Here is a 22,634-nt window from a genome sequence, read left to right as displayed (position 1 = left end):
CATAATTTTCGGTATATACCGATATCAATATATGCCAAATTATATCAAGTAAATTCATACTTTTACCAAACAAATAAATGTTTACATCTAGAAATCAAATTTTGCATCATCATAGTTGTCGGGTAATCATGTAAAATAAAATCAAATAAACTAAATTAGGAAAACTTGATATCGTTGAATCAATTAGTTTCAAACACATATAAGATTTTAGGTAAATTAGTTCCAAACAAATATCGTTGAACGTTGTGTGATTGCGTGGAGTTTAATTGTTGGGGTTTTTTTATTGAATATGTTTGAGTTTGATTAAATTTCATGTTTTCTAAGTATTTTCGAAATTTTATTTTCATTTGTGTTTGTATTTAGAATTATTTACAAAATAATGATATATTGGTATGTCGTATTGTAGTCCGATATACCGTAAAACTCTGGTTTACCACAAAAGTATGGTATACCGAATTTAGATATGACATACTGAAAATAAGGTATGGTATCGATATTGAAATTTGTCATACTGAAAATAAGGTATACCGAAAATTTTGGTAAGGTAAAGGTATGTTTTTTTCTCATATCGAATTTTCGGTAAGGTATACGGTATGATGGTTTCGGTAAGGTATACCGTACCTACCCACCCTATGGATACCTGAGTCGGGTATCCGGGTATCCGAAATCATTTTCGGATCGGGTATCGGGTATTAAATTTTAGGAAATCGGGATCGGGTACCCGAAATTTTCGGATCGGGTATCCGCGGGTACCCAATTTGACAGGCCTAAGTAGTATATTTTTATGAGTCCAAATTAAAATAAATGTTAATCATTTATTTTCTTTTTTTTTTATAATTTTTTATAATGGTATTCTTATTTATTTTAATTAATTTTTGTGACTAACAAATAGTACTAGTAGAAGTACATATTTTTATAAGTCAAAATTAAAATAAATGTTAATAATTTATTTATTTTATTTTATAATGATATTCTTATTTATTTTAGTTAACTTTTTGTGACTAACAACTATAACATGAAGCTATTGTTAGTGGGTTTTTAGTTCTGTTTCATATTTTATGTTTGGTTGCAAATCTATAATTACTAGTATTTCAAAGTGGGTTTGGAAATGCTATTGTGAGACAAATGTCGCTTATGACGTTATCTTCAATAATTTAAGTTCCTCAATTTGACTGTAGATTATCGTTACAGTAATTAATCTTAATCCCTTTTAATCTAAATATTTTACAACATAACTTAAATAGAAAGGGATGTCAAAACAATTTGTTGTCATGAATTTAGCAATCCGCAAATGTTGCATCATAATTTCCATGTTAATACGAGGAAAGCCGAAGTTGCTTACACCAAATTGCTGAACCAAGTCAGAAAACCCATATTTCGACTGTACTATCTTCACCATAATCTACCATACTAACTTCCCAATGACGAGAAACATCAAGTTCTTAGACGCCGGTAGACCCAAACCCACCGGAGCCGCGAGCCGTGGAATCAAGATCATCAACCTCAGCCACTTCCGGGGTCACAATCTGCTCGATGATCAACTGTGCGATTCTATCTCCAGCCTTCACTTCAAAGTCAGCATCGGAATGGTTGAAAAGGATCACCCCAACCGGCCCCCGGTAGTCAGCATCCACTACTCCTGCCCCCACATCGATAGAGTGTTTCCACGCCAGCCCAGACCGCGGTGCTGCAGTTAAAGAAAATCTTCTTTCAGTTGTGCACTTATTCATTGAAGAGAAACAAATAGATGTTCAATGCGGAAAATTACCAATTCGAGCATATGTTCCTTCAGGAACAGCGACGCTGAGATCCGTTGGCACCAAAGTTTTTCCTCTAGCAGGAACCTTCGTCTCCACGGCACTATTGAATTCATGGACAATATAACATTCTGAAACAGTGGAAGGAAAAACAGGAAACGGGTTCGTGGGGAGAAGGAACTATATGAATATATACAAACCTAGAGAGATCATAGCCGGCTGAAAGAGGGGAACCCCTAGACGGTAAAATGGCTTTCTCCGAGAGCCTTTTCACTCGAAGAAACGGAGCAACTTCACGGATCATTCTAGAGGCTATTTTCTCACACTGTCAAAAGATTGAAGCTTTAGTAAATACTAGTACTACTATAAATTCTCCAACCCTTTAGAGAGATTTGGAGATGCAGAGGGATGTGAACCGTGAAATTATGAAAATGTATAAATTGTTTATGGCTTCAGTCTTGCAAAACCGGTTGACATCAATGTGGAGAATTTAGGCTTAGCAAGTCACTACCTTTTCCTAAGGATATGATATTAAAAATAGAACTAAATGGAGGAAAAAAAAACTCAGGATCAAGCACCTCCCAAAATATCACATACTATTAGAATAAGCTTTCCTTTGCCAAAGTAAGTAAGAATCAGACCAGATAAAAAGTCTCAATAAAGAAAAAAGAGATATGAAACGAATCTGCTTATTCCTTTAGATCTCTAGTTCAACAAAGTTTAGCTTGCCTATTCCTTTAGATATCTAATTCAACAAAGTAATGGCATCATTTTTGGTTGAAGATAGAAGAAAACTTTTGAGAAGCAATACCCAGAAATGTGCCCAACTCTTCAAAACTGTACAACAAACTCTCAAAGTCAATCACATTAAACAAATCACAGTTATTATAGATGAATTATGAACTACCATTAATCGATAACAAGTTATTTATCTACATGGCCATGAGAAGGTATTTTCTAAAGTGAGATCTTTCAATGATAAAGTCTATGCCAATCATCCAAAAAGAACTAGAATCTGAATACCGTGACTTGAATATACTAAGTATATCAAGCAATCAAAAAGACAATCTTCAGTCCTTAAAGACTTTAAATTGCATTCACAAGAATCATCTACAACAAACCACAATTGGACATCATTTCAGTTTGCTAGCCACAACAATACAGTAATGAACTTGAATAAAGAATTCAAGCCAACCACAATGCAAGGCAAAAGACTTTGAGAGTGCTAAATGTAGTTACATAACAATGCATGAACATAAAGACTTTGAAGACTTCAAGCCACAAAAATTCAATAATTAAGCAAATAAAAATACATAAATGGAACCCCACGACAACACACCAATTTCCAGAATCTCAACCTCATCTTTATCCTAATACACCACAAATAATTTCTTTCATCCCAAATCCCAACTCCATCTTCGACAACAATTTCCACAGAACACAATGATTCAACAAATGGGAAAGAGAAGAATTGAGAACTTACCTTCTAGGATTCAAGCGGCGTTGCGGCGGAGTGGGTCACCGTCCTTTCAGGCGTTAAGCGGGGCAGCGGAAGAAATGACCGAGTCAGAGTTGACTGACTGAATTTGGTTTGACTATTAAGTTGGGCAATTTGGGCTTTTTAAGTGTTGGGTTTATAATTTAATAGGTCTTGGGCTTGGGCTTGGGCTTGGAACAAGTCGACCTAAGATAGTGTCAGGAGATTTTTTTTCTCTTACTACGTCGGAAGCAAATAGAGGGGTCGATCATGGAAAATTTATGTCCAGGCCCATGGGAACTGGTCACCGAGGAGCGATCACCCACTCCTGCTCTCGGGTCCGAAATAGTTGTGCAAGGGGTTTTGGTGGGATGCATTGCGTATGACAATCTAATAATGGTCTTTTGTGTAACAAATTCAAAGATATTGAAATAAAGGTTAGGCAAAATACATTCATAAGTCCTTGTACTTTGATTGTTTATTTTACTAGGTCCTTATACAATTTTTTCATTTTAGTAAGTCCTTATACTTTTATATTCGATATATTACAATCCTTATTTAACGGAATCGTTAACTTATCCGTTATAAAATAACACACTATATATTAATTATTTGAAAATATTCCACCTAATATCCTAGTTGGAAAATATGAACATAATAAAAAAAATCCGCACGTCCGCTTCTCCGTCCTCGTTACCGGTGCTGCCGGCTTCGCCGGCTCCCAAATATATCATTGGAACCAAATACAAATTAATATTCGAACTTCAAATAATTAAACAACAAATTTCTTTTAACGATTTGGAATTCTTTAGTTTTTTTTATTTTTGTTTTTATCTTTTTTTTATATTTATGTTATGTACATATTTTTCAACTACGATATTAGGTGAAATATATTTAAATAATTAACATATGATTTGTTATTTTATAACGGAAAAGTTAACGGTTCCCTTAAATAAGGATTTGAATATATTGAATATAAAAGTACAAGTACTTAGAGCATCCACAACCGTGCTCTTGCCAGCGGCACGGTTGTGGGCCCGGGCGGTACTATTCATGCCTGCTCTCTGGCAAGAGCACAACACCCACAACTGTGCTCTTCCGCAAGGACGAGCACAATTAATATAAAATTCAATTACACAAAAACATTTCCATAATATTAAAATTCATTTAAAACCCACAATAAATATTACAAATGACAAATAAAATTAAACATTGCATAATTAAAATCCTAAAAATTAAAAATTATATAATTAAAATCCTAAAAATTAAAAATTACATAATTAAAATCCTAAAAATTAAAAATGACACTACTCGTTGCCGAATTTCGCCCACATGTGGTTGATTAGGTCTTCTTGTAGTTGATTGTGGATTCGAGTATCGCGCATTGTGTGTCTTGTCTCGATCCTCTGGCCAACCGTCGTATGCTCGCCTCGGCGTAGGGGAGACCTCGCTGTTGAGCTTCCGGCTTCGTCCTCGTCGTAGAAGCTAGCCGCCCTCGGCCCTTCGTCGGCTATAATCATGTTGTGTAATATAATACACGTGAACATGATGTCGGCGATATTATTCACGTACCACAGCCGAGCCGGATGTGATAAATGGATGATGAATGTGTGTATTTATAGATGATTTTGGGGAAAAAACAAATAAAAAAATCAAAAAAATTCAGAAAAAACGGGAAAAAAACGGCCATATTTTTGGGATTTGGAAAATATTTTTTTTTATTTTTTAGCATTATTTATAATTAAATACCGATTTTTAAAAAATAAAAATAAAAAAAGTTTAAACACAACGGCTATGCCGTTGACGAATGGGAGCGCGCCACGTGTGCGTCCGCTGGCACGGACGTGCTCGATACATCGAGCAGCGCCGTGCCAGCGGCGCGGCTGCAGCGGCGGCGGTCCTGCGCCTTGCCAACGGCGCGGACGGCGGTGGCGTCTTTCGCCACCGCTGCGGATGCTCTTACTAAAACGAAAAAAATATATAAGGACCTAGTGAAATAAACAATCAAAGTACAAGGACTTAAGGATGTATTTTGCCTAAAGGTTATAGACTATACCTAAGTTGACATAACCATGAAACCAAATATGCCCAAAGAAGCAATGACATATTTTCGTCAACACTATATGATTCTTGTCCAATATTAGTACCAAAAATCAAAACATTTTCTTCCGCTCTATGGGATTCATTTTTAAAAGAGTAAACGCCAAAACTGGTCCTGAACATATGTCCATTTTACGATTTTGGTCATAGACTTTATCTTTTGAATATTTAAATCCTGAACATTTCAACTCGGATCACAATCGGTCATACACTAACTGTTCCGTCTATACTTAGCTGTCAACGATATTAAACTTGATGTTGGCCAAATTAAATTGTTAAATATGATTCTTTATTATTTTGAAATTGAAATATTATATTCTAAATTATTTATTCTAAATATATGAAATGAATATAAGATTAGGGTTCCATTCCTTCTTCTTAGCTTCTGATCCGGAGATTGAAGTCGACGACGTTGCAGATGGATCACTAACTGAACGGCTTAATATTGAAGCCGGATTCGTCTCCAAATCATGAATCGGCGATTTCTAGAGCTGCTGTCTCTAGTTAACAAATTGACGAGCGACACTTCTTCGAGCTCCAGCTTCACGAAGAATTTCCCTCTCGATTTCCACAGATTTTCCCTCTCAAGCATCCTTGCACCGCCAGAATCTTCAGCCGTCTCAAGATTCTCGCCATTGGAGTAACCCATTCAATGAAAATTTGATCCGTACATTCATTGATATAACCCATTTTAGTTAATTTTCTTTTTCAATATTATTTGTTATATTATTAAAATAATTAGGATATAATTAGGGAGTAATTATCATACTTAACAACTTAATATGGTCAAAATCGGGTTTAATACCGTTGACTGTTAAATATAGACGGAACAGTTAATATATGACCGACTGTGATCCGAGTTGAAATGTTCAGGATGCAAAAATTCAAAAGATAAAGTCTATGACCAAAATCGCAAAATGGACATATGTTCAGATTCAATTTTGATCTTTACTCTTTGAAAAACCTACACATTTTCTTCTGCAATTTATAACCCTTGTCCAATACTCCGTACAATTAAGGAACCATTTAATTAGGTAGCAAAACAAATTTGTCCACTGATCTTATGAACCTAAACTACTTCCCCCATCCCCAAAGAATATGCACTTTGGGTTCGGCACGAGTTTTAATATAAAATTGATAGAGTAGGAGTGGTTGAAATAAAAAATAATTAAAGTATTGTTAGTGAAGAATGTGTCCCACCTTATTAAAAGGATTTTCAAAATTAGAAAGTGTATATTCTTGTAGGACAAAATAAAAAGGAAAGAGCGCATATTCTTGTGGAACAGAGGGAATACTACACAATTTCAATAATCAAACAAATAAAAATACTTGATATTAACCAACCATAAATAACCTATAAATCACATCATTGGTGTCCAAATAATCAAGTCAATACTCAATTTCAATATCTATTTATAATAAATAATCAAGTTAATCAGCAAAATGAAATCAATACAATTTACTCAAAATATAGTGTCGTCGACGCACGTCACAAGATTAACAAAAATTGAAAACAATAGTAATTAATAAATTAACAAAACAAACTTCAATTTCCCTTTAATCTCAGTTTTGAATGCAGGCAGACTTGTAATTGTCCACACATCTCGAAGTGTTCTTCATTCTTTTCTATCAGCCTCATCGGCCATCCATTGCGGTGAACGGGCGGTTGATAGCCCCCCTCCCTCCTCCCCCAAATGGCCGATATATCGGCCTATGCCGATGAGAAGGGCCCTTCTATCAGCACTCCATTGTGGAGGAAGGGCAGATCGAAGGCCTCCCTCTCTTTTTTTTTAATTTTTTTTAATTTTTTTAATTCCATTTCTTCCACTAAAAATACCACCTCTCATTCTTTACATTTCTCACACCAACATCTTTCTCTCATTTTATTTCAATACATTTTCTCTCATTTTATTTCACTATAAAATCTGCATCTCGCTGTATTCTATTTTCCAATCTTATAATACAACGAAGATTTGCGTATTAATATTTTTGGTTCTAAATTAATTTCATTTGATAACATATTAAATATAGAAGTGCTAAAAAATTAAAATAAAATTGTGATGATGTGGAAATGAAATGGAATGGGAGAGCCATATGGGAGTGCCCTTCCATTGCAGGGAGATAGACCATTTGGCCAAATGTTGACGTGGCATGGGAGGGCCCTATAGGAAGGCCTAACCATTGCTAATGCTCTTAGAGCGTGTTTAGTTACCCTGATATGGGAAAGTGAGATATAAAACTGAGTTAGAATTGAGGGAGTAGGGCCCACTTAATTAACACCACTCCCATGCGTTCAGTGTTTAATAAATAGATGCAGTTTTGTCATTGAAAAAATAATTAATTGAATACTATATTGACCAACAATCATGTTCTGCCAAAATTGCCCCTTCATTTGGGTTAAAAACATGTTTCGCAGGAATGCCAAAATTTAGGCGCGACTTTGAAAAATTTGAGCGGCGTAAATCTCTCAATAAATAAGCTTCATTCTCAATTGGAGAACTCACATTTGGATGAGAGTGCAGAATCGTTCCCGCAACTCAAAATGCAGTCCGGACTCTTTCGATCAACCAGTATGCAATCATCTTCTTCGTTGTTGTAAAGATGTATTTTCGACTGTTGTAATGGGGCTATATACCAGAGACCCCTCGGATCTTACACCGTATAAAGCTTAGTACATAATGGGTTGGGATAGTAGAGTTGAGTATGCAATTTAATCGCCATTTATTATCATCAATTGGTTGGGCAAAATTTGGGGAGCTTGAAGCAACACACGATTTGTCTGAATTGTATATGATATTGATGCATCGGTGGCATAAAATTACTGCTTTAATTGGTCCTTGTAGGTGGTATGTCAAATGGAAAACGCTCAATGATGCAGAGTAGTAATGATACCTTCTCACAGGAAGGTACCTTTTGAATGAATTGTATATGATATTGATGCATTTATGGCATCAATTAACTGCTTTGATTGTCCTTGTAGGTGGTATGTCAAATGGAAAACGCCCAATGATGCAGAGTTGTACTGGTACCTTCTCACAGGATGGTTCGTTTTGGTTGCTACTGTTTTTTTCTTTTGTTATGTTTATGCATAGAAGTCGTTGTAAGTGTATGCATTTGATGTTCTATGCTGACATTTACCACGAAATAGGTGTGGCTGTTTCGGGAAGGCAAAAGTTTCGTAAGGGGGACCGTTCACGCCGGATTTGGATCTTCCGTGAAGAGGAGATCTTAGCCGCCACTTTGCTGGATCTAGTTGCTCATGGATGGAAATCCGACAATGGATTTCGTACGGGATACCTGACCAAGATCGAGGAGAGTCTTCGTGCGGAATTTCCAAATTGCGATCTCAGGGGGACTCCACACATCACATCCAAAATAGGTGCCTGGAAAAAGAGTTATGGGATTCTTAGATCCATCTTGAGTCGAACAGGGATTGGTTTCAATCTCCACAACGATTTCAAGATTGATATTGATGACGAGCAATGGGAGCAAATTGTCCAGGTTATTACACTAATTTCATCCAAAAGTTTCATCCATATTCCCCATGTGTTTCTCTTACTGAGACAACTAATATAAAACAATACGAAATTTGTTTATTGTAGGCCAATAAGGATGCAAAGTTTATGCGTAATAAGCCGTGGCCATTTTGGGAGCAATGGAAGTGTATTTTCGGAAAGGATCGTGCTGGAGGAGGCGGTGCTGAACAGGTTGATGCCGCTGCAGAGCACATGAGGTCCCATTTGGGTGGCGGTAGTCAGTGCAACGAGAATGACTACCACCCGTCATTTGATGATTTACCTTTCGCTGATGGAAGTGTCCCGGCCACAGCAAGTCCTGAGCTTAACGAGTCTAGTTCGCGCTACACCGAGAAGGAGATGTCAACTACTAAGGGTAACACTCTCAAGCGAAAGTCTAGCTCCCCCGATACTCAGCTGTTTGCTTTCCTTGCTAATCTGCACGCCGAAACAAACTCATGTTTGGATGTTATAGCATCTAGGATCGGGTACGGGTTCGACATGGGTAAGGCCCGGCAAGAGGTATTTGATAAGCTTGGGACGGTTGATGGGCTAAGTCTTGACCAGCGTTATGATTTATGCAACATCTTGGGTGACAAACCCCAACGACTTGAAGTTTTCATTGGGATGCCAGCGTCTGCGCGTCTTGGATATGTTATGAAGCTGATCGAGGAGAGTCGTCGCTGCGGGTGATCGGTTCTGAGTAGTTGTAGTTTTTGCTGCTATGTTTAAGTATGTTTAGCGTGTGTTAATGGACTAGTATGTTTACTTTTGATGTTTCCTTGTGTATAATCTGCAAACTTTTTTTGACTCTGTAACTGCATAGAGGATAGATTTAGGTGTTCATCTATCCCATTTTCTGTAATTAGATGCAGGCATTATCTAATAACATCTTCATTATCAAGACTATTGCATTTACTTATGTTAACTTCCTCCATCTTTTTTAAGGCATCCTACACTCTAAATTCTTCCTAATTACCATTGTCATCTTATAATACGAAGAGATGCAATAACAAAAGGTAGATATAACTATAAAACGGGCGATTAATATTTCTATCGCCACCATACCATTACATCATGGATTCACGTACGAAATACCTACACCATCCTTAGGAATGAAAACGAGCATACGACCGAAATAAAGATTGTAGGGAGTATTTTAAAATCTACGGTCCTAGATTTCATCATAAGCTTACAAAGATCACCCTCTTGGGCGTTAAACAGGGACCGACACCTCTCTCACACAACTTAGAACGGTGGACGGCGGAAGTTGTGAGGCCACCAAGTAATAGGCGAATTGGATGCACATGAACTCCCATGCGGTGACCTTCCCGATGGGCCTGCCTCAGGATGCACAATCGGTGGTGGTTTTGGTAACGCCACACCCTTCTCGAACCGAGTCCCAAGCATGCCATCTGAACCGATATCTATGAAATACATCCCCTTCTTCGTTGTCGATTCTCTGTCAGTGACAACAGCACCATCATCAAAAAGTTTGCGACAAACGGGTGGACGGGGGATGACCATGGGAGAAGTCACTTCATCCTCAACAACTCCAGCCTCATACACTTCCAAGACTTCTGTGGATACTTTCTGGGTGTTGTCCGATATGACCACCACTTCGTTCGCCCCCTCCACCTTGACGTCGTTCATCCCGAATATGCATGCTAGCTGGGAGAACATGGGCTCGTCATGATGATAGTATGCGCCAGCGAACTCATTTTTCTGCATAAGTACTTAACATAAGTGGCATCCATAAATAGTATGGTCGCGAAGACACTTCTCAAGTCAAGGAAATTATTTTAAAAAAACATATCGAGATGAGCTTCTCCCACATCTCATCAGATGCGATGATTTGTTTTGTGGGCTGATCCCAACGAAATCCATTGGTGCCCACCAATGCCTTGAAGGTTTTGTAGCGTTTTCTTAAGATCTCCACCCGTTCATCCAGCTCAGCTTCAGAAAACACAACCTCGACGGAATTCTTGAGCTCAGCGGCAGCTGAGAGAGTAATCCAGCTAGGAAAGAGTGGCATGTCCCAGTAAATATGACCCTTCATACGTTCGAGGCAGTCGATAAGGATCGTGTCACAAACTACGCTCCATTGGCCTTGGTACAAATACTCTGTCTGGGGTGGGATGTACATCGGCGCAATATGATAGAAAATAAGTTGGAAGCTGGTGGTTTGTGCCATGAGTAGTTATGAACTTATATAATGGATGTTATTAGTGGTTGATGACTTGTAACCACCCACCGTAATTAATAAGATAGAGTATTAACACCAAGCTGAGCTCTTGTGGATAAATTCACTCATTACCTGGCACCACCATTTTTAGGGGCATCAAGAGTCTAGAGTTGCGCCGTCTATTGGAGTCCCGTCGCATTTAAGTTGCTTCAGCCATGGTGTGACAGCAATTGAAGGTCTTATTAATTCGGTAGTTGTGAAGCAAACAAGTTTAGTAATGACAGAAAATCAAAATAGGTTAGCCTCAAATTAAGAGGGTGATAAACACGGTTTTTGCATGTTTTTAATAATGATAGTTTTAGATTTTTTGGATGATAAAATGATACTTTTGCATCATAAAATGATAGTTTGAGGGGATAAAATGATAGTTTCAAATGATAAAATGATACTTTTGTTTAATAATGATAAAATGATATATGTTAGGTTTATTGCATAGAATGATAGTTTTGCCAGATAGAATGATACTCTGAGTTGATAAAATGATACTCTGAATGATAAAATGATACTCTGAATTTCGCCAAATATCATGTAAAATGATAAAATGATAGGTTTATTGCATAGAATGATAGTTTTGCCGGATAGAATGATACTCTGAGTTGATAAAATGATACTTTTGACTGACTGATAAAATGATAAAATGATAAAATGATAGGTTTATTGCATAGAATGATAGTTTTGTCGGATAGAATGATACTCTGAGTTGATAAAAAGATACTTTTGACTGACTGATAAAATGATAGGTTTATTGCATAGAATGATAGTTTTGCCGGATAGAATGATACTCTGAGTTGATAAAATGATACTTTTGACTGACTGATAAAATGATAAAATGATAGGTTTATTGCATAGAATGATAGTTTGCCGGATAGAATGACACTCTGAGTTGATAAAATGATACTTTTGACTGACAGATAAAATGATAGGTTTATTGCATACAATGATAGTTTTGCCGGATAGAATGATACTCTGAGTTGATAAAATGATACTCTGAATTTCGCCAAATATCACGTAAAATGATAAAATGATAAAATGATAGGTTTATTGCATAGAATGATAGTTTTGCCGGATAGAATGATACGCTGAGTTGATAAAATGGTACTCTTGACTGATACAATGATACTCTGAATTTCGCCAAATATCACGTAAAATGATAAAATGATAAAATGATAGTTTTGCCGGATAGAATGATACTTTCAGCCGATAGAATGATAGTTTTGCCGGGTAGAATGATACTTTCAGCCGATAGAATGATAGGTATTTTGTGTTTATAAAATGACATTTTTGTTTAATAAAATGATACTTTTAATTTATAAAATGATAATCTAAGCGGATAAGATGACAGTAACCTTATAAAAATGATAGTTTAGCTGAATAAATTGCATAAAAGCTGATAAAATGATACTTTAACGTGACAATATGACATAAAACTGATAAAATGATAGTTTTTCCGGATAGAATGATACTTTCAGCCGATAGAATGATAGTTTTGCCGGGTAGAATGATACTTTCAGCCGATAGAATGATAGGTATTTTGTGTGTATAAAATGACATTTTTGTTTAATAAAATGATACTTTTACCTTATAAAATGATAATCTAAGCGGATAAGATGACAATAACCTTATAAAAATGGTAGTTTAGCTGAAGAAATTGCATATAAGCTGATAAAATGATACTTTAACGTGACAAAATGACATAAAACTGATAAAATGATAGTTTTTCCGGATAGAATGATACTTTCAGCCGATAGAATGATAGTTTTGCCGGGTAGAATGATACTTTCATTCTATCGGGCAAAAGTATCATTTTATCAGTTTTATGTCATTTTGTCACGTTAAAGTATCATTTTATCAGCTTATATGCAATTTCTCCAGCTAAACTATCATTTTTATAAGCTAACTGTCATTTTATCCGCTTAGATTATCATTTTATAAGGTAAAAGTATCATTTTATTAAACAAAAATGTCATTTTATTCACCATAAATACCTATCATTCTATCGGCTGAAAGTATCATTCTATCGGCTGAAAGTATCATTCTATAGGCTGAAAGTATCATTCTATCGGGCAAAACTATCATTTTATCATTTTATCATTTTATTTGGCGAAATTCAGAGTATCATTTTATCATTCAGAGTATCATTTTATCAACTGAAAGTATCATTTTATCCGACAAAACTATCATTCTATGCAATAAACCTATCATTTTATCAGTCAGTCAAAAGTATCATTTTATCAACTCAGAGTATCATCCTATCCGGCAAAACTATCATTCTCTTCGTCTTCGAAATAGCTTCGCGTTGGTACCTTGAACATCTAAATTGGAAAATCGCCTTGATTTAGAATGGAAAATCCATTAAGTGAAAATAGTTTTTAGTAGAATTTTAATACAATTTTTCACCAATAACTTCCTACGCAAAATACATAGCTTCCTACGCAAAATACAACAACAACAGTGGTCTACTTGTTACTTCATGTCACTACATATTCCTTCCAATCAGAACACCGAATAGGACAAACATTAAACCCATAAACCCCAGATGATTCCCGTTAACAGGACACTTGTAGTAATATCTTCATGCATACATGGTCAACTATTATTCCACATGTTTAGCGCATGTGCATCCCGAAGCTGCGTCCATTGAGCAGATGGCTCAACGCTGCCAACGTAGTCGACGCCTATGTTGTCTTCTTCAGGTAAAATAGCAGGCTCGTCGTAGTCAAGCTCAACTTCAACAGGGTCTACATCCATCTCTTGGCGAATGAAGTTGTGAAGTAAAAAACAGCTCATAATTAGGCGAATTTGTGTCTGAATTGGATAAAAAGATGCGCTACGAAGTATGCCCCACCGCATCTTAAGTACTGCAAATGCCCTCTCAATAATGTTCCTAGCTTTGGTGTGCCTCATATTAAACATTTCCTTAGGGTCTTGTGGCTTTTCTGTACCGACTCCCCACTCTTTTAGATGATACCGAAACCCCTGTAGGGGGTTAAAAATCCGTTACAGTTGGCATACGCATTATCACATAAGTAGTAACACCCTGCGTGACATTTTGTTTAAATGGTTTCAGTTTACAATTCATAGTACCCAAACAATAAGCTCAACATTGACTGCAATATAGGTGTTGATTTTTAAATACCTTGGGGGACCTTGAAACCATTATTTCGGGATACTGCATCCCTTAGAACTCGCGAGTCTCCGGCTGACCCCTCCCATCCTGGCAAGAAGTACACGAACTGCATGTTGCGATCGCAAACAGCGAGGGTATTCGTCGCTATCTGCCCCTTCCTTGTGCGATACCGAGGTTTATCTTCGTTGCTGACTAGCACATTGATATGGGTATCGTCCAATGCCCCAAGACAACCCTGACAAAAAATAAAAGTCAGCCAAAGATTAGTAAATGAACACTATGCTCAATTTTTGAAGCATACCTAGGATCATAGAAAAGTACCGTGAACCATTTCCATCTGTGATCTGTACAGTCAGCGGGTGCGGGGGTGGGCTTTGATAGCAATACCGAGTGTAGGCTCAGCACTGCAGCAAGCACTTTGTGCACGCATTGTGAGACAGTTGCACCAGATCGTGCAAAATGGAACTTAACCACACGGTTCTTGTTATGATGTGCGAGTACACCCAGAAACATTGCGACTTGTTCCTCAACACCTAAGGTTTTTCCTATCCTCAGTCCACCCCTTGCGTGTAGGATCCGACATAACTTAGCGAAGGTGTTACGATCCATTCTCAGATTTGCTACACAATCTGCGTCGGTCACATGGACGAGTTTGTCCAGATACTTGACTTGTTCGAGGATCTTTTTTATCACGCTGTATCGTCTCGCTCTGTCTAGGATTCGTCGTCTACTTCTAGCAGTTTTTGCACACACATATTTCTCAACTAGAACTGTCGTCTCCACACGGTACATAAACTGAAGAACTTCAAGTAGCATACACAGGCTGGCGTTGTTACAAGCTTGATCAGGCATATTGAGTGATGTATGCAGTTGTATCACCCTTCAAAAAATCCACAACAACCCTCCGGCTACAGAAGCCGTATAGAACCCGAACATAGAGGACCACAGAACATCCATCATAACACAGACTCAGCAATATTATTAAGAAATTTTGTGACCATCTTGAGTGACAGACCAAGAGTAAGTAATACAAATAATATGACGTTTAAAGCATCATTTTTAGATGTCCATCAAATATGGAAAAGTTATTAGGGGATAGGGGACGTGGAATACCTTCACTGCCGTGGGTGGTCTTTCTTCAGCACCAAGTTGGTCGCTGCAGAATCGAAGAACTAGAATTTGCAAAAATCTGCCGACGGGGTTTGAAACAACCTGCAGTGACAATGCAGAGTTGGATGGTGTTAATAATCTTGCACCAGATAGACTGAAGAGTTGAGGACAGATCTAATTGGGGGAGTAATATACACGCCGGTGCTTGATCCGTTACGCGGTGACGAAAATAGCCAGAAGTCCACCGAATTATGAAATACCTTGCAGTGAATCACATGGAAGGACGGAATCGAGCGTTCATCCAAAAATTTCGTCCGCGGATTTTAGTCGGCGCAGAGGTAGTCTTCAATTTTTATGAATGAGGAAGAAATGATTTGGGAGGGAAACGAAAAATGGAAGGGTAAGTAAGGTATTTTGGCCTCATTTCTTGACGCTGCTCTCGATGCAGATATAATTATTGACTCATTCTTGAGAATTTATTTTGGCCCAATTCCCCTTTCTACAGTGCTGGCCCTTGTTATTTATAGGGCCATACAAAATTAACATAAAGAAACTGAACACTAGATACTAGTCAGAAATGAGGCCATATCTACCTATATCTAATAAGGTGAACAGGCCCTTAGTGTCTTGACTCTTGAGCCCTTGAACCATCTCATCCTCACATCTCTCGAACCCTTAATACAAAATACTGTTATTTGAGAATGAAAATGATGGCAGTTTATAAGTAATAATTGGGTAAAAAAGTTTAAATTTGAAAGATAAAATATTGATTTTCTTTGTTGAAAATTAGTCTTAAGAGCATTATTAACCCCAGACTGGATCTGCTCTTATTAACCCCAGACCGGATTCAGGCCTCAAATCCCATACACGTCATCATTTAGGGTCAGGCCACAACTCCTATAACCCTGCAGATCCATCTAAGCTCCAACTATTAAATTGCACTATTCACACAACAAACTATTTTACTCGTAAAATAGAAAGCGTTGAACAATTAAAACATGAAAAATCCACAGTTCAGTCGAAAATAAAAGATTGCAAACCCTAAAAATAAAAAATTACAAATTCAAGAAAATAAAAATTACAAAAAATATAGAAATAAATAGAGATGATAAAGATAGAATAAATTGAGAAATTAGCAGAAGAATGTTGAACAAATAGTAAAATATGCCAAAATTCAGAATTAAAAAAGAAAAAAAAAAGAATCGGGAGTCTAGCCTAAACACCCCATAACACTAGGCCAGGCCGCAACCAGAAGTGTCCCGGGAGCCTCCATCGCCGGACCGAGACGCAACCGGGCGCGGCCTGGGATGCAACTCCGTCCCCATGCGCGACCTGAGCGGCGAATCCTCCCCATCGAACGAGCCAGGCCGCAGGCTGGCCCGCAACGTTAATGATGCCCTAGAGGCCTAAACAGGAAGCAACGACCCGGTCTACCGAATAGATGGTCCCGGTTTAACCATCGATAGTTTGATTTTTCCGCCTGCATCTTCCCCATCGCTGCTGAACACGCCGCCGCTGCCAGCTTGTCACACCTCCCCTCTTTCTCTGGTTCTTCTCTTCTTATAACGTACCTTTTCATTTTAAAATCACCAATTTACGTTTCAATTTCATTAAAATTGGCCTTTTTAGTTTGACTTTATTGAATCTTAGTAACTCTGTATTTGAATTTTCGCTCCTTTCTCTTGCTGAATAGAATCTGAATTCTGGATTCAGTTTTACTTTGACATGTATGGTTCCATCTAACAAATTATTAATTAAACAATATATAGAGAGCAATCAAATAGTATTACTCAACAGATTTTAAATCTGGGATTCTTTCTCTCCGAATATATTTTCAGAAGCGATGAATTGGGTTCAACGCAAGATTTATCTTTACAACGTCACCTTCGGTCTCTACATGCTCGATTGGTGGGAGCGCTATCTTTTCAGTATCCTTTACTCTTTCTAATTCAAATCCTTATGTCATTATTTATTTGATTTGTTTTGTTTTGAATAGAGATAGATGAATATTTGGGTTTCTATTTGATGGGCATATATCTTAATTTGTTGTTCATTTGATCTTCGTGGGCCTTAAATATTGGAAAGATACACTTGTTGTTGTGCTGATGTGGTTTATCTTCTACAACACTTCGAGATACGTGACTGATTTCTGCAAAAGGTGAGCTTTAAATCTTGTTTGTCCATGGTTTAGATCATATTATCTTTTCGGTTTTTTTAGGTGCTTGTTATGTTTTGTAGCTTTTGGTTAGTAGTGTGATTTGTGTTTTTTGAATTAAACATTTCGTTCCACGAATGAAGCTAGTAAATTTGTTTATTTTGTAGTAGTGTTCTAGTTCTTCCATGATTTGTCAGCATGTTTGCTAATCATCGATCACAAGGTCATTATGTGGTTGTAAAACTACACAATTATTAGGAAAGGAAGAATGATTTACCGATGCTACTCTTTGCAGTGGTTACAAGTATTGATGTATAATTCGATGTACTTAAGAAAGTAGGATTTCCCTGTTCATTTGTATTGAGCATGGTAAAGTCAAGGAGAAACACATAAAAAAGAACCAACTATATGAATTTGGTTCTGGATACATTAGAAATTTGACTAGACGTTTGAATTCTCATTTCCTTAAAGTAGTGAATCTTGTGATTAGAAACAAATCGAGAGATGCTCTATGTAATGGTTACCCCTTCTTTTCCTGTCCAGCATTGATATTGTTGGTTTCTAAATTTGGTGGAAGTCTTGCCTTTTAGTCAATGATATTGCATCTTTACAGTCATAGCATGGTTCCAAAGATGTTTAGTTAAATGCATTTGCAAGTTTCATGGCTCTTTAATGTCTCTGTTTCAAGTGTAAGTAGTGTTTGACTGAAGATATGATTATTATAGCTGGATGAAGGCTTAGTTTGTTGTATTACAAGTATGCAAGTATCCTTCAAAATCATCGGGTGTGTAGCGCAAAAAGTGATTTTTTCTAGGCTGTAGGTTTGTTCCACTATATTCTTGTTTTTCGGTTTACTCTATATAGGTTTGATGGTTTAAGCCCTTTATGAAGCGGACTGTTTTTATAAAGCCTTAATAAAGAAAATAAAAGAAAAATCAAGTCTAAAATAAGGAGAAAAACCTACATAGTCACTGCTGCTCCCTCCCGCTCCACTCTCTCTTGTCCACCCTGCCCTCTCCCTCTCCCTCTCCGGTGACGCATCTTATCTTATAAATTGTAAAAGTTGTGTTTTGATGTGTTTTAGTATTATATTTCTGTTTTTATATTTTATTATACTTGGTATGATTTTCATGTGTTTTTTTATTTATAGCTCTGGCCTACACCTCAGACTGCCTTGAGGCTTATGGCTTGCAGGGCCATTGGAATACACCCTGAGGCTTAAAATGGCATTTAAAACCTTGTAATATAACTGATTGGTTTCTATTTAGGCTCTACAAATTCCCCTTGCATTACCCACATGTTTTTCAATGGGAAGCTCAATGTTTTCATGCTAACTGCATTTCATATTCTAATAGTTGGTTTCTTGTTGATTCTTTAAATCTTTAGAACATATAGAGTGACTGCATGACTCCAAGGCCTTCAGATAATGGCTTCAACTGGATATGTCGTAATTTGACTAGTTTACATTTAGGCACTGCAAATTCCCCTTGAATGACCAACATGCTTTATTATATGGGAAACTCAGTAATGTATGTTATATTTTCCATTCTAACTGCATGATTTATTTTGATAGTTTTGTTGTTTTTTTTCTCATATATTTCATCCTTCCATTTTTTGTCTTTTTTTTTTGTTTAGGCACCTGCATTGACGTATAGCTTCTGTCATCGGATACTAGTGTGCATTACCATGTGGATTAACGTCTGAGTCGTGTTTTAGCTGCAGACAACTGAAAATGTGCTCAAGCAATTCAAATGTATGTACTTTCTCATTTCCAGACTTCAAAAGATCAATCCATCTTATGTCATCTTGATCCCACTCAAGAAATTATGCATTTGTAATGATGTAAAAGGTCAGATTCACTGATTCTGCTTGGCCATTTAAGTTTCAGGCTTTGCCTTTGAATGAACTTTAAAGCTAAAAAGTTTTTTCAGTCACTGAATCTAATTTTTAATTAGTTTAGATTATATCAACGATTATTTCATGCTTCATTATCGTAAACAATTCTTAGGTTGTTACCATTGCAGCAAAGAAGTTGTTAAATTATTACAAATGCATTATACTTGTGCCTGAATAGTTTCGTTTTATGATGGATTTGAAGTATTCCGTTGACATTATTTTTGTAGTGATTTTGCATCATCAATGATAAAATCTTATTTTCAGTTGCGATGATCCCATTAGTTTTTTTAATACAGCTCCAGACTAATAATTTTGATTTTAGTTTCTGCCATTTGGTTTTCATATTTAGCCTCATTATGATCTTATTTTTCCCACCATGAAGTTCCCAAAGAAAAAGAAAAAGAAATAGGACTCTTTAATTGCAATCATCTTAGGTTGAGTTCTTCACAACGTTGGACTTAGTAGACATCTGATGTTCCATCTTAAGATAAATTTTTTCAGTTTTTGTGGCAATTATTGAAAACTAAGTTGAGTTCTGGAATTTTAATTTTCATCATCATTTTTTAAGCATCACCTTTCCATTATGCTTGAATTTATCTCAAGAAATATCGGAATATGAAGCTAGTAGTATAGTTCTGCTTCATCATTAACTTTGGTTTCACTAGTCTCTTCAGATCTCTTAGGTATTAGTGAGAGGTTCAAGATGTGTAGTATAAATACAAGTCTTCAGTTTAGTTGCTCATCTACATGTCTGATGAATTCCTTTCTTCTTTGAGTGTTTTCATCCACCTTATCTTGCGCTGGTAGATGGATATTCCCTCCGTTCCGTGGTAGTTGAGACGTTTCTTTTTGGCACGGCGACTAATAATGGATTCCTTACGAGAGGTTAAGCATAATAAGATCAGTCTAGATCTCAGTCTAGACCCGAGGTGGAAGAAGAGAAGACAACATCGCTGAAATTCGAATCAGTAGTCCAGAAAGAATTGGGGCAATGTGGCTAACCAAAATTGAAAAATTGGGCCATTGTGGCTAACTGAAATTGAAAAATTGGTTGTTAATTGAAATCGACATGGTTCAGTTTATCGACTAACCGATTTGGCTACTGACTGAAATTAAGAAGAAGATAGTATAAATTTATCCGATTTGGTTATTTACTGAAATTAATAAGAATGTAAATAAAATGTCCATGGGCTTTCATTGAGAATACATGCACGAAACCAGTCTTGATCCATGTGAAATTTCTCATGGAATGCTTTGATTGTTGCTTTCTATAAGCAATGTGAATGTGCCATTTATATGAATCAAGAAAAACTTTATAATATTATTATTCTCTATTGTATACATATATAACAATATCATTACTTAACATGAAGAAAACAAACTTGGATGGGGTGACCACATCTACTTTTTGTATCCAACATCAGTGGTGCCATTCACCAAATTGAGTTGGATATTGATTCTTCCACATCCAACCCCTCAATGTAGTAGCAAATATTCCCCCTCTACTAGGTGCTAGTGCTACTACTAGTCTTCTACCCCAATTCCTTTTTTAATCATCAAATTAATTTTAAAAGATACTCTTAGTCGTTAGAAAATATTGCTATCAATGATGATGCGCAGCGCAATCAATCGATGTTGTACTATTTCACTCCAACCTTATCACTACAAGCAATATATACTTGCTTTTCAACTCATAAAATATTGAAATTTACTTTTCCCATTAATATACGCACAATCACAAATAGTGTTTAACATGAAATCTATCATATGCATAAAATATTTGTATTTTGAAATATAGTATGTAATGAGGCGCATTGTGTGGAGGTACGGTATGGGAGCTTGAGCTTGTTACATGGAGTATTTAGAAGAGCTTTTAAAGAAGAAAGTAAAATGATTTGGAAAAGCATGCAACTGAAAAAAGTTGAATCAAAAGGATAATGATTGCCCTCTCCTAGTTCTTTACTAACTATTATTATCTCTTTATTGAAATTTAGTTCGATGTTTTGCACTACATACAGCTGTATGCATTGCCACTACACGTCTTTTCTTGTAAAGAAATTCATCTTTTCACCGACATTAAGATTACCAAAACTGTTCCCTTAACAAATCTATGTGCCAACAATTATTTGCTTCATTTCTTGTTTTTCATAACAAAGAATATATTATGCATCTTCTACATTACTATATACTATAATCTTATTCTTCTGTTTTCTATATGTACAAATTACACAGCTTCTCAATTTTATAATAATCCCACTTTTTAATAATCAATGCATATGATAGTGTCGAACAATCCGTTTAAAAAATGTGTCAACCAATGGTGAAATATTTGTATAAAACCAATGATTTATAAATACATTGTCCGATTTGGGTTAAACCCTAAGGTTGTAGCAAAAGTACTATACTACAACGGTCTGGTATATTGTCCATTTCCAACCACACAACCAACTACCAACGGATGGGGGAATTGCAGTGAAAGTATTGTAAATAATAAATAAATTTGCTAAGAATATATTTTGGTGATTAATTGAATTGAAATTCAGTTCGCACGTCATATATAGATTACATGCTAAGAACACAAATAATTTATGCATAAAGGAATTTAAATCCTACACTTGAATATAATATATTCTACTATTTGTGAAAATTACTGTTTTGATTCTCTAAAAAGTTGACGATAGCTTGCAACTTCTCCACATGTAGTTGTTCGTACTCAATCTTGAATCTTGTAATATGTTTCCCAACCCAAATTTGTTTTATTTTGATTTATTTTTTCCTTTGTTTGTTCCTTTTGTTTTCTTTTGACATGGAATTTTCCTTTTGGGGGATTTCTATTCTCTGTTGTTCCTTTTGTTTCCGTCTGCAATTGTTTACTCTCAAGATCTAATAGTCAATATACTAATACCGTATACTAAAATCCATTACAAAAACAAAGCAAGTAGTTGGTAAGATACACCGTTCGATGTAGTAATGTATTATACATAGTTGTCTTGCCACCTTATCAACATGACACTTATATAGTTATATGTCTTGCCGCAGTATCCACTTCTATTCCATTATACTCTTTTTTGGTTTATAATCCTTAACTAAAATATTAATATGGTTGTTAAGTAATAATTTGCTTGAAAGAGAAATATGAGGCAGTATAGGTTAAATGCATTTATCTTCTCAACTATGTATATAAGTCGATATGCCTCAATTTTGTCACTAAACACAGTACTTTCCTTTTCTAATGAAGTTGTTCTTATGTCA

At 36.2% G+C, this 22,634-nt stretch overlaps 2 protein-coding genes across 2 annotated transcripts; both read right to left on the bottom strand.

The window, feature by feature from the left end:
* Positions 1-1,253: 1,253 nt before the first annotated feature.
* On the bottom strand, positions 1,254-3,347 carry LOC121757313 (deoxyuridine 5'-triphosphate nucleotidohydrolase). The gene is made up of 4 exons (XM_042152856.1): positions 3,241-3,347; positions 1,958-2,082; positions 1,769-1,860; positions 1,254-1,687 (listed from the first exon to the last, which is right to left on the bottom strand). Exons 2-4 carry the CDS (start codon positions 2,059-2,061, stop codon positions 1,443-1,445), a joined length of 441 nt encoding a protein of 146 aa, XP_042008790.1. The 5' UTR covers positions 2,062-2,082; positions 3,241-3,347; the 3' UTR covers positions 1,254-1,442.
* A 10,333-nt stretch (positions 3,348-13,680) lies between these two features.
* On the bottom strand, positions 13,681-15,073 carry LOC121757827. Its single transcript, XM_042153300.1, has 3 exons — positions 14,543-15,073; positions 14,367-14,456; positions 13,681-13,965 (listed from the first exon to the last, which is right to left on the bottom strand). The coding sequence occupies exons 1-3, from the start codon at positions 15,071-15,073 to the stop codon at positions 13,681-13,683; spliced, it is 906 nt and encodes a 301-aa protein (XP_042009234.1).
* Between the last annotated feature and the right edge of the window lie 7,561 nt (positions 15,074-22,634).

This window comes from Salvia splendens, chromosome 12, assembly GCF_004379255.2.
Source record: "Salvia splendens isolate huo1 chromosome 12, SspV2, whole genome shotgun sequence".
Lineage (NCBI taxonomy): Eukaryota > Viridiplantae > Streptophyta > Magnoliopsida > Lamiales > Lamiaceae > Salvia > Salvia splendens.
The sequence above is the reverse complement of the archived record's forward strand: the minus strand, read 5'-3'. Positions and strand labels throughout refer to the sequence as shown.

Coding starts and splice junctions, on each gene's coding strand:
- LOC121757313 (XM_042152856.1), bottom strand. CDS start 2,061: ATGATCCGTGAAGTTGCTCCGTTTCTTCGAGTGAAAAGGCTCTCGGAG. Junction 1,861..1,957: donor GCCGGCTATGATCTCTCTAG/GTTTGTATATAT, acceptor TGAATTCAATAG/TGCCGTGGAGACGAAGGTTC. Junction 1,688..1,768: donor AGGAACATATGCTCGAATTG/GTAATTTTCCGC, acceptor CTTTAACTGCAG/CACCGCGGTCTGGGCTGGCG.
- LOC121757827 (XM_042153300.1), bottom strand. CDS start 15,073: ATGCCTGATCAAGCTTGTAACAACGCCAGCCTGTGTATGCTACTTGAA. Junction 14,457..14,542: donor ACAGATGGAAATGGTTCACG/GTACTTTTCTAT, acceptor ATTTTTTGTCAG/GGTTGTCTTGGGGCATTGGA. Junction 13,966..14,366: donor GCACAAGGAAGGGGCAGATA/GCGACGAATACC, acceptor AACATTATTGAG/AGGGCATTTGCAGTACTTAA.